The sequence below is a fragment of the Falco naumanni genome, chromosome 11 (genome assembly GCF_017639655.2).
Source record: "Falco naumanni isolate bFalNau1 chromosome 11, bFalNau1.pat, whole genome shotgun sequence".
Taxonomy (NCBI): Eukaryota; Metazoa; Chordata; class Aves; order Falconiformes; family Falconidae; genus Falco; species Falco naumanni.
Genome location: NC_054064.1, coordinates 29,312,159 through 29,324,763, shown reverse-complemented (window position 1 = coordinate 29,324,763; position 12,605 = coordinate 29,312,159). Strand labels below are relative to the sequence as shown.

The 12,605-nt window shown below is 48.8% G+C and overlaps 1 protein-coding gene across 1 annotated transcript; it reads left to right on the top strand.

The window, feature by feature from the left end:
• Nucleotides 1-1,972: 1,972 nt before the first annotated feature.
• On the top strand, nt 1,973-8,242 carry LDLRAD1 (low density lipoprotein receptor class A domain containing 1). Its single transcript, XM_040610836.1, is given in 6 exon segments — nt 1,973-3,837; nt 4,242-4,307; nt 5,912-6,032; nt 6,452-6,589; nt 7,153-7,281; nt 8,097-8,242. Coding segments are annotated over 6 exon segments (621 nt in total). The 5' UTR covers nt 1,973-3,816.
• The last annotated feature ends 4,363 nt before the right edge of the window (nt 8,243-12,605 follow it).

The following is a 12,605-nucleotide window of genomic DNA, read 5'->3' as shown; positions in this document are numbered from 1 at the left end:
TGTTGACTATATAGCTTTTTGCTGTGGCTGATTATTGACCACAACATACTCAGTATGAAAGCCTGGCTGTAGCATTCCTCTCGTGGGCAATATAACCTGATTTTGATGTATGATTGATTAACACAACAGCAACTAACAATGTCTCTCATATTTCTAATATATTCTTTGTGGTTTTTTTTCTTTGAGGAGATCTCTATATGCTGGTTCCTGTAGCGTTGGCAAGTTGGGGGGGTATATGGGATTTGTTTTAAGGTTTCTGTAAGTGTTCGAAAGCTGGCTAGAATGCATGGTCTCCAACTCAAGGTCATGTTTTGTTGCTTATACAAAACTCCCTTGAGGGTTTAAAAAACCCAAACAAACACTTCTTCAGGTTCTGCGTTCTGGTGAGAACTGTGGAGATTCTGGAGGATACAGTGATGTGTTCCCCTGCTGCTGCTGGTGAAACTGGTTCAATAGTCGCTCCTAATTGGGCTATAAGCTGGTGGTTGTGTAACTACAGCTGATGGAACCTTGCAAGGGCAATCGTTAAGCAGGAATGTGCATTAAGTGGCCTATACAGTGCTGCCAAAAATCTAGCCTAGAAGCACTCTAAGCAGTTTTTCTGTCAGGGAGGTTTAAGAGCATTAAGCAGTGTTTTAGCAGCGGGCAGAAATTGCAGTTTGAAGTCTTAAATTAGTGGTGCCTCTTCATGCTAAATTCTTCAGTGGGACAACATGGTAGCCCAGAAATTTGGGTGCCAGCAGCCATCGCCAGGCGCCTTTGTGTGTGGGTGGCATTACTGCAGAGGCCTCGGGCATGACTTGTGAAAATCGATGGTGTGATGTTTTTGGAACTCTGTCCACTTGCATGATAGCAGGGGTGGGAAATCCCTCTGCAGTAGTGATTCAGCTGAAATGTTCACTCGCGTGGTGCAGACCTCAGTATACAGCGCTGGTTTGGTGCAGGATGCCAGCGTTCCGCTTAGAGCAGTATCAAACGTGATGCGTGCAACGGGTGGTCAGAAATGACTTTGTAAATATGGGCTTGTAATTCAGCAATTATTGCCTGGTGGTTTATCACTGTGTTTGGGATTGCCTTTCCAGAACAGACTTCAGCAATCCCAGGTTTTTCTAACTGAATAACTATCATGGAAATGTTTTTGAGTCTGTTAAAATGTTTTCCTTTACTATTACGTGTAGCTGCAGAGGGAGTGTTACAGCTTCAATGAAAACTTGGCTATTTGCCTGTTTCAAATGTGTACTGTACAACCTCTGTTATGTTGATGACTTGATTACCCAAAACTTTCTCTTCCAAAACGTTTGCCCTTATTGCTTAGGTTCCTCTGAGTTAAACAACTTCTGATTTCATTTGGCGGAAATCTCCGCCCAAATTTTACAGCTTTTGTCTTTTGTTTGCTGTTTTAATGACATTTCAGCTAAGTGATCTGTGTGCTGAAGCCTGTGATTCAGTAAAGTGCTGTTAGGTCAGGAAACTCTGTGCCTGTGGCAGTCTGTCACTTAGCACTACTGTTTCCAGAGCGAGCCAGACTCTGAAGAATTTAAGTGTTGTACTTGTAAGCTCTTGTCAAAGGATCTTCCCCCAGTAAAATCAGATACTAGCTAGGCTGCAGTGATTGAACTGTTTTTCAAGATTTCTAATCTAAATGGACCGTTTAAGCTATCTTGGCATTTGACTTTTCTTGTCCTACTCGGTTTTTTGTTAAACGTTTGACTTACTGACGTCTTCGGTTTCAGAGGCAGCAATTTGGGTTTGATCTCTGCTTGAGACCACTGAAATGAAGGAGCTGAAATTATTGAAATTGCAGGAGGAAAGCATTTTATATACTCTTCAGGCATGTGTTCAACTGAACTTGTATCAGATTCTAAATGGAATCATCTTGACACAAATAAGGCAATCTTCTCAAGCGTCTGGGGCTCATTGCTTTCAAGGGCTTTTTTTCCAGCTGCTGGAATTAACAGTGGCCTCCTATCATACTGGTTATCTTGATCTGTGTTCACTCTTCAGCTTCTCTATCTTTGGCAAAGATTTCGGGGTTTGTTGTGTTCGGGTGGGTTTTTTTACCTTGTTCCCATGAACTCAGTGTTCTGAACTATGAGCAGTCCCTGATGTGGGGTAACGGGTCTGAAATCCAACTGCTGGGCTGGCTACAGCTGAGCTTTATGATCTCGGCATAGGAAATAGGTGGTGGTAGGTTTCAGGTCTTACAGATTTGCCTCTTAAGAGTGGGTTTACTCCACATTTTAAACATTTCCATCATAGGTAGTTTTGTGGGGTGTGCATAGCTAGCCTGCTTGACCTGGCTCTTATGTGGGGCTCTTGGCAGGCTCCATGGTCACCTGATAAGCTTTCTGAAGGCTCAAAATAGTCCTGTATCAGGTCTGGTTAGAAACGAAAAATTGCTCTTTAAAGTGAAACATCTGCAATTTGAGATACACCAGGTTTTAACCCTTAATCTGTCATTCTTCCATTGTGTGGCAGGTGCCCAGACCCTGCAGGCTGTTTGCTACTTGGCGTTTGGTGTTTTCACCCCAAATCCTCCTTGGGAGAGAACTACTTAGCACTAAGTTGAACAGTGAGGTATTCCTGCGGGAAGCTTCTGCTTTGGACAAATTGCTGTGGTCGTGCGGAAGGAGGCACTCCTGAAAGGCTGTGTTTAATCCTGGCTGGTCTGTGAGCAGAGGAGTGCAGGGCTGGCGGATGCGCTTGCCGGGAGCGTATATCGGCTCGGTGTTAATGTAATGGAGAGCAAGGTGTGTGTGGGGATGGAGAAGGAAGCTGCTGTAAATGCTCTTCCATGTCGGGTGTTATTTGGCACTTTGAATCAATTTGAGGAAACTGTCTCAGGGCCAGCTTGTAGGCAATGTAGCTGCCAGCTTCTTCCCCGCAGCCCCAGTAAGCAAGTTTTGCTGGTGCTTGGGGAGGAATCCTGGTCTGTGAGGTGGCAACAATCCACAGGACTCAAGTGCTTCTGAACCCTCCTGCAACCAAGAACAACATGAACTCCTGGAATGCTTCATGTCGGTGCTTTTTCTCCCCCCTACCCCTGTGGCAAAGCTGCCTGCTCGTCGTGTTTTATCCTTGAAGCTGCAAAACTCCGCTCTGCATGTGCGGTGCTGAGACCTGCAGCCCATTTAGAAGGCTCCAATCTATTTGTAAGTTCATGTTTGCTACAGGCTGAGCTGCTAAGACTTACTGCAGGCCTGGAAATTCAAGTCTGCAAGTAAAAGAGAGGACCCTGGAGGATTTGCTAATGGCTGTGCTCCTTGCCCAAGCAGGGAAGCTATTCCAGGTGGTTGTATCCTGCACAGCTCTGCTGAGGTCTGATCGTCTTGCAGGAGTCTGGGCTGATGCTGCTACAAGGTCGGCACGTCAGCTCTGCCTTGGGGAGGAGGTGGGGAGAAAGGAGGCTCACACAGAGATGATCAGACTCTCTTCTCCTTTATCACGAGGGGGGGGTTCTCCCTGACCAGCACGGGGTAAATGCAGTCAGCATCAGCTAGAAGTAAGCATTCATCTTCCCAACTGGCATCAGGCGTAGCGATGGGGTTCTGAGCATCCAAAATCTGCCCTGTTGTGAAACCAGGATAGAGCCAGGAGGAATGAGAAGCAAACCAGGAACCTGCTTCCAACCGGAGCTGGATCACGGGCTTGGCACTGCCCTCCCCATCCTTTCCCACCTGCGTGCCCGGGCAGCAGCACGCTCCTTGCTTTCCTACCTCTGTTGGGGTTTGTATCCTGGTAACATCACTCGTGTTAAGGTGCAGAAAACTCCCTGCAGTCCTTCGAGCTGCTGTGAGGGCTTTAGCTCCAGGAGGCATGAACAAAACTCACCCCCAGGTATGGCCCTTCTCTTCAGGGAAGAATCTCACATGTAGCTGTCACCTAAAGTACATGTGTTCTTGGGAGTGGTGTTTGTCTGACCTTTTTTTCCACTGGAGATTTCGAGTAATTTCTACTTAACCTAATTGAATACAAAAGGGAAGTATTGATATTGAGTGCTAGACTTACATTCATGTTTGTTTTACAAATAGGTAACTAAAATTTAAAAGGTGATCTGATTGATGGCTTTGTGAATTATATCTGGGCCACGTTTCCACAGAGGCAGCTTTTGCTTGAGTGTAAAAGTAAAGAAATACATTCTGTGTTCCTGGGTAAGAGGGTATGAGAACTAGAAAGGCACGTACCTTGCGTGGTTCCTGTGTGCTGCTTGGGTAAACAGTCTTTCATCCTTTTCCTTCTAGCAAAATGGTGATGTAGCTACTTCTGATTCAACAAAGTCCTTCTCTGAAGAAAGAGGTAATGGTTAAGTTGCAGAGCTTAAGATTTTTATTATTAAAGTATAAATCAATTGAAACTATCTGTGTCATGTAAAATACAACCAGTATTTGTGGTCTGTTGAGACTGATTCAATTTTTTTTTTCCCTTTCTGTGTAGTAAACGATGCAGACTATAAAATTAATGAACCTAAGCTGGTCTTTGTTGGCCTGGAGTTGGCAGTCGTATGGTATAGTAGCATGATAGGTAATCCTTGTCTGTCACAGGCTCATAATGAGTTTGCTGTAGGCTTTCTATATGTTTTAATAGCCAAACTCACTTGAGCAAATGTTGTCCATTGGAGGAGAAGGTGAGGTCAAACGGAATCAATAGCAAACCTGGAGATGGGGTTGCAACAACAGTTCATCGCTGCCATTACTTTATACGCTGTCTGTTTGCAGCTGCGGTGCTTTCTGGTGAAAGGTGATGTCTTGCAGACACAGGCGTGCTGTGACTCCCCGCTCTGCTGTTAAGCTGAAATGTTGTGTGTTTGATCCTTCCTCAGGCGTGACGGAGAGGGTGGCTGCTGCAGCCGGGATCTCTTTGTTATCGAGCAACAGCCATGCCTTCACTTGCCTTTGTGTAACACAACAACTGAGTAAATATGAAGCACAGCTAAGGCAAATCCTAATTTTTCAATCAAAGCTCTTTAAGTTCAGAAACACCAAAATCCAATTACACACGCAGTTGTCTTCAGTGACCAGTTAACGTGTTTCTCAGATGACCACACTAATTTTATTTTTTTTCCTGTCAGTCTGGAAATAGGAAGGAATGCAAGAAAACACAGTGTTGGTTTAGAGGCAAAGCAGTGGTGCTGCAGATTGCTGAGATGAGGGCGGTGGATCAGCGTCACTCCTGCGTGCGCTGCTGCTGTGTTGCAATGACTGGGGGTTTGGCCTTTAGCTTCCAGATTTGGTCTCTGATGTACGTGACTTTCAGAAAGTTGAAGTCTCTGGAAGGTCGCTGCCCTTTGTACCCTGGAGATGTCTTTGGGGAGGGAATGGGCTGCTCTTCAGCCTGTTCTCACAGTTTTGAGCTAATAATTCAGCATTGTTCTGTGGGAGCGTTGAAGTCCTTGTTGGGGCAGAAAGACCAAAGCGCTGTAAAATGAAATTTTACCCCTTGAGGAGTTTTGTCGTGAACTCTGGGAGGGCACCTGTCCCAGCCTTACACCGACCTGCCCTGTGTTTTGGCTGCTTTTGCTGTGAAAAGGGCATGGCTGTCCCACCGGTCAGGCAGGGGCTTGGCCTCCCCCATCCTTCTGCATCCGGTTGCTCTGGGTGAGCTCAGATGGAGATGTGCTGCCTGTGCTTTTTGGTCCCAGCGCTCCATAACAGCAGTACAGGCTCTTCCACATTGCAAGCAGTGAAATTCCCTATGAGGCAGTGTTTAATGTTGTAGTTAGATATTAAATCCCAACTACCAAGCCCTACACCCCAGCAGCAGCCCCCTGCCAGTCCCATATGCAGAGCCCCCAAAACATCACCCGGTGGCTCTGTGCCGTTCCCCTCCGAAACACCCCGACACCACTCAGCCCTGCCAGACCCTTCCCCAGCCCCTCACCTCTCGCTCTTGCCTCCCATCAGCACGCCGCCAGCCACGCCGTGCCTGCTGGGGCTGCACACGGAGGCACGTCTGCATCCCTGCTGTGGTACTGCTTGTCCTCACCGGCGCCGTGGGCTTGGCGCTGGCACTGGGACTCCTGCCGCAGGCACCAGGTTGTTATCTCAAGAGTCGTTACTGTTTCGGTACGGGAGGCAGAAAACAAATGAGAAGAGCCTTGGTGTCGATCACCGTGCGTGGGGTGGTTGTTCCTGGCGGAGGCCGGGAGGAAGGAGCGGGACCAGCAGGGCAGTGCGGGGCTATGCCAGCCTTGCACAGCCAGAGTCACCACTGGCTGTTCCTTGGCTCCGGTGTCCTGCTCCGTAGGTCTGTGGTTGCTCTGGGTAGCACCATCATGCTTCAGAGTACTGGTATAGTTTTCAGACTGTGCCATGAACCTACCAGAGGTTAATCCTGGCCCTTGGTTATTTCCAGAACAACAAATGAATTTCAGAAATCCTCCTTTCTTTCCTTTGATCTGTTCTTCTTACCATGAAAATGTTGGAAAATGAAGTGTTTCTTGCTTTGCCTTCAGTGAACCGCTTCTGTGCAGCCTCCAATAACCAGACAGGCTTCTTGTGTGATGACAAGGTGACCTGCATCCTGGCCAGCCAGGTCTGTGACAGAGTCAGCAACTGCAGGAATGGAGAGGATGAGCAGGAGAAACTGTGCAGTGAGTGATTTTGTTGTGACCGTCCTCCCTGGGTTCATCTTCCTGCTGTGAGATAGAGCAGCCCGTGTCCCTCTAATCCCGCTCTGTGCTTCTGGCTGTGTACACGAGGAGATGAGCCCAGCAGATCCTTTGTAGGGTACATACTTAGAGATGGCACTGCCCAGAACCAGGAATCAAAGACTCCAAGCTCCTCTGACCTTCCTACAGTTTGTTTTTTGGATGTGTTGGGGGTTTTTTAAAACCACGATGCAGTTTTCCTCCGTTAGTCAATCTGTATCCTTATGTATTTAATTTATTGTCCCGTTACCCTGGGGAAAAAACCTCATTAAAGCAGAGGCCTCCTGGGGCACCCAAACTGCTGCTGCTGGCTCAGCCGCGAGCATCCCTTTCCCTCCCCAACCGCAGCTTCCCCATCCATTGCATCCTTCACACCCTGACACCACATGGGGAAGGACCGACCGACCCCTCCATGACAGCAGCCTTTGGTAGCTGCCACCCCTGTTTCAGCCAGTGCATCTGTGCTTGGTGCACGGAGCTCACGTGCCGTGTGTCCACCCTTGCAGGTGACTTGCCCCACAGCCTTCCAGGATTCCTGGTTTTCCGCTGCAGTAACCCTGCGTACTGGGTCTATGCCGATCAGAGGTGTAATGGGATGAACGACTGTGGAGACTGTTCTGACGAGCTGGGGAGCTGTAAGTCTCTCTTCTGGCTACTGTTGGGCAAAAGATCTTTTCTGCTGATGGACTGAGCTAGGTTGTACAGGTATGGTGCTCACCAATGCTCCTGGCAATGCCTGGAGGCTGGCATCCGTCACTAAAACAAAATAGCTGGGATAGGACGTGAGTATGAACCATGCAAGGTCCATCCCGTCGGCTGCCAAGGGCTCTGTGTCAAAGACTGGTGGCAACTGTGAGGGGAAAGGCTCTGTGCTTTGCTTCCAGCCCCAAAAGTTGCTCTTCCTCTGTGGCTGGCTGAGTGTGGAGCGGTTTCATCATGATGCGTAGCTGTAGACGGCAACGATCATTCAGACTGGCCTTTGGTTGTGGGCCAGGAGGCGAGTACGTCTCAGGGCTGGGGGGACTAAGCATGCCTCAGCAGCTTTCAAAGTCATCTTGTTAAATCTCTTGCAAAATGAACAGCAGGTTTGTTCCTGTCACCCCCCTGGTTCTGAACCTGGGGCAAGACCTGTCTGTATCAGCAGCTTTCTCTAGAGTAGCTTGTTTAAAAGAAAAAAAACCCCATCCCCCAAACAAATAACTTATGGCTAGCTGTTCCTCCTGAGATGGCACATCTGCTATGAAGGTCATCACAATGTCACATTCTGTGGTTGTCTCCCACAAGTAGCACCAAGCGAGTGTCCTCCTCAGTGGGTTCACAGACGCAGGACCACCACCAGTGGCTTTCCCGTAGGTGCCGGGGGGTGGAAGGGTCACTACCCACATAAGAAAGGATGTAAGAGGTCACTGGAGCAGAAGCATTTCTGTTCTCTGTTTTCCATCCCTCCCAGTGGCCGCCTGCCCCCCGTGTGGGTCAGAGTGGTGGAACTGCAGCCCTGTGCTCTACGAGTACTGCTCCTGCATCCCCAGGAGGCTGTGCCGGGACAGCATCCAGCACTGCCTCAGCTGGTCCGACGAGTATATCTGCAGGCCGTGAAGTCTTGGCACCCAGCAGTGCTGGTGGCAGCAAGGTGCTTCCTGCATCGTCACCTTTAAGCCTTGGCATCTTCCCGCTCCACCAGCCTCCTTGGGAAGCTCCAACCCAAGTACATCCTCAGCGGCAGCGCACTGGCCGGCACAGAGATGGGGACGAAACCCACGGGGCAGCCCACGCGGCAGGTCAGACCCTGGCGGTGGGACACCTTCGGGGGGTCTCTCTCCTGTCTCGTGAGGCTGAGGCGCTTTCAGGCAGGCAGAGCGCTGCCTCGCAGCACTGGTGTGATGGGCTGTGCAATGGCTGTTGGAGCCCGTTCACCAGCTGCTGCCCACACAGGTACTGTGCCTGGCCAGCTGTGGTGAGGGCTATCTCCTGTATGGACATACTGGTGCCTTGCCGGCAGCCAGGTGAAGGTACATTGAGTCCTGCCCTGAAGAGCAGGAGCTGAGTGAGGTGAGCCTTCCTAGTCCTTGGGTTAGCATTTCCCTCCGACACCTCCTCACACTCCTGAGCCTCACGGGCAGGTGGAGTGTTTGTGTTCAAAGCACGTCCACAGATGGCTTCAGCAGCGGCTTTGAAGGCTGTTGCATTGATGCTGCCAGGATGCTTCCTTGGGAATGCTGTGCTGAGGATGGCACCTTGGGGAGCTGCTGCACAGGCCACCTCTGTGCTCTCAAACCATGAAGGCCAACACAGAGAGCGTAATGGCAAGGAAAACTGGAAAGGTTTCAGCATTTGTGGAGATAAATCACCGTGTTCCTGTGACTGTGTAGCTGTCCTTGCAATTCAGGGCAGGGAACCAGCATGTGTATAAAATGTACTTCTCTTGGGGATGTGCAGTTTTGGAGCAGCAGCTTAGCAGGCTGAGAACAGCCGTGGGGCTGGGATGTGTTTTCACTGAAGTTGGCAAAGAAAGGAGGGGAAAAAAAGTCGCAGCCTCAGAGCAGAGAGCAGCAGAAAACAGAGTGCTGCTCCTGGGGCAGCGTGGGATGACAGGGGATCTGTTCATGGCTCGTTTCCTCTGCCAGCAAAGCAGGATCAGACAGCCAAACCTTCAAAGCAGTCCTCAGGATGTAGATATGGACATGCCCCTGAAATTTAAGGAAGATGCGCTCTGTCTCCACTCCTTGAAAAATCTCACCTGTGTCTAAAGCACCGTCTCTAAGAAAAACCTGCATTTACAGTGAGTGCGCTTATGGTTCTAGTCCCAGAATAAATGTCAGATGGCCTTTTTCCCACCACCATCCCAGGTCACCAATCTTTAAAAATAAAACCCCATTCACTCATTTTGTCTCTGCCCTGTGATCTGCAACTCTGCATGTCACCATGACTTGTATCAGCAACGAATGTTTTTTCTAACTTGTGGCTGGGATACAGCTGTAGATCTGAGAAATCTTTTAAAAACAGCTTTACAGTACACTGACTCATACTTCACCTGGAATGAGATGGCAAAACTCTGTGTAACGGAACAGGTACTACGGGAAACTTCTAAAGCTGCATTTAATAAGCTGTCCTTCTCCATGCCTGGCTAGGATGGATAGCTTGCTTTCTCTGTGCCTGTAAAATGTTAGCATGGTGCATTCAGCGCTGCAGCTCCAAAGAGAGGTGTTAGGAGTTTTCTAGGTAAACGTTTCTCATTTGCAAGCTTCCAGCTTCAGTCAAAGCCTGAAATAGAGATGCACGCTTTTGCTGGAGAATCACAGACATCTAACGCCTCAACAAGGCTGCGTTGGCAAACAAAGCCTGGCTAATTGTAGTTGCTGTTGTTCCTCTTGTTACCCCAAAGTATGTTCTGGGATGACCAGTGAGGAAGTCTTGCAGCATTTCTTAAGAGGAGCTGAAGGAGGAGGGACTCAGAGGCAGCGGTACTGGGTCAGCCTCTCCTTCCTGGGGAAGAAGAGCTTTCTTCTGATTCCGGTGGGGTTCAGCCATGGGCTCCTTGCCTGTTCTTTGGCTTTGAAGTGGGAAGATGCACGGAAAACTCACTGCATTGGGAGCAGGCAGGTAGGCTACAACTGCTGCGTGCTTCTGCGGGGCAGTGGTCAAAGGAAGGTGGGAGAGGAGAGGAAGAAGAATCTTATCCCTTGTGATGGGAACTGTGTGTGGATAACAGAATAACTGTAGCTGGTAACGATTGAACTAATCAGCTGTTAAAAAAAATATGGAGACGCTCAGCACAGGATCCGGCTGATGTGGTTGGTAAAAACCCACTTTGCTCTATATCAAGGATACTGGGACAGCCATGACTTTCTGGAGCCTCTGATGTTTGCTGTGGTTGGGAAGAGGATGCTGATTAGACTGACCCATGTGGCAGCTGCTGTATTCTCCCAGTCCAATATTTGTTGATCATTGCCACAGCTTACCTCTGCCAGGTTTTAAGATGTTCCCAAGGGTGAAGAGGAAAGAGTCGGGGCACGCAACGTGTGAGCGTGGGGAGTTGGATGTTTGTGCTTGCTGTGTGGAGGGATGCTTCTCCACTGCAGCAGAGTTCAAGTGGTGGCTTGCCTTGGCTAGATGGGGACAGTGTTGAGATCTGGGAATTCTTAACTTTACTGTGAGACATGATAAAGAAGGTAAATGCCTGGCTTAAGGCAGGAAAGATTACTGTGCCACCTTCTTTCTCCTTCAGCAGGAGGCTGAGGGAACAGACAGGCTTAGGGGACGTGAAAGGTATTCCTGGCTGCAAAGAGGAAACCAAATGCAGTCTTCCTCTCTGCCATCTCTCAGCTTTGTAATTGAGCTGAACCACAAAGAAATGGGGTCAGGAATGTGATCTCTGCACCTAAGCTAGCCCGTAAAGGTTTACTGGTGTCAGGGAAGCTGACCCACCTGGTCCCTGCAGGGTAGAGCCCCAGGGTTGCTGTCTGGCTGGTGTCCCTGTATCACTTCATGGTGAGTGCTCCTGGGAGGCCAAAGCTGCAATTAACGGCCTCAGGTTAGGAGAGAGGAACAGGGGACTCATCCTGCCCTGGATTTACACCTGTGAAGAGAACTAGCCAAGAGAAGACACGAAACACAGCGGTCCGTGGGCAGCAAGACTCAGAAGCCAGCCTGGAAACAGCCAGGGACGCAGCAGGCAGTTTAAGCAGGCACCTGGCTGAGCCTATCGATTTCAGAACGAGCCGCCTCCTGTAATTTTATTTTACTGCTTTGTTCCTGGTCATCGGAGGCTGTGCGCCTCACAGAGAGCAATAAAGAGAGATTAGTGGGTTGAGGACATAGCGGTAAGTGTGTCCAAGTCTTCCTAGGATAAAATTTACACAGTGGTGTGTTTAAAAGAGGAAGACTGCTGGTTAGCAAGAAACCTCAGAAAAGGAGTAATTGTACCAGGAACGAAGAACATAAGAAACAGTGCTCTAAAACGCCTCTTCCGAAAAGGAAAGATGTACTGTGCTATTTTACTGACAAGCCTGTGACCTGGGCAGACCGTTCATGTCAAATCACAATGTGCCTATTTTCCGGCTCAAGGCGTCAGCTCCCAGCTGCTTTGCTGATGTGAAACCGAGTATGCGATTCTCTGAGACACGCATCTCTCCGCGGTCAGACGAGCAGATCTCCACAGCGGTGGAAGGACTGGCAAAAGAAATCCGTGGTGGCTGCTGAACCAGAAGCCAGCTGCAGGAGGGGGGTTATACGTGAGCACTACAGTCACCTCCCTCCCTGTTGAGACGCTGTTTTGCTAAGTCACTATTTGTGCCGTTATTTGTCTCAGCAGAGCGCTGAAGCTTCGTCAGTGGAAGCTATTAATAGCCTTGAGTTTCTGGGGAAAAAAAAACGTAGGGCTTGAATGCAAGTATGCTTGTTCTGTTTGTGTGTAGTCCTTTTCCGAGGAAAACTCAGCAATAAGTGAACAAAGAGAGAAAGGGGTTCCGCTTTTTACGCATTTTTGAGGTGAAGTTCGTTTTCTTGGGCCTCTTTATGATTTCCAAGGACGTGTTGCTTTTCTTGTTGCTGAATTATGGCAAACGACAGTGTAAAAGGGAGATATCCTCTAAATAAGCACTAGTAGAGGAAACCTGTAGTAAATTCTTGGTCTTATAGGCATACGGGCACAGTGATAGTCGCAGTGCCCAGCCACAGGCACTGTGCACCTCAGCCAATTTTGATGGAAACTCTCAGGGCAGGAATTCAGTGACAAACACACCTGCAGCATTACAGCTGTACTCCTGGCTTCAGACAAATACAGAATGAGTATCTAGGTTTTTTACAGCAAGTATGCGCAATTCATATTTGAATTATAAACTTCTCTGGATGGTTTTAAACGGGATAGTACTTAATATGTTGCAGGCATGCACACAAACTGAGAGTGGGTTTTAAACCACAGAATGCTCCCAAATGCACTGACTTTGCTTATAAAGGAGAA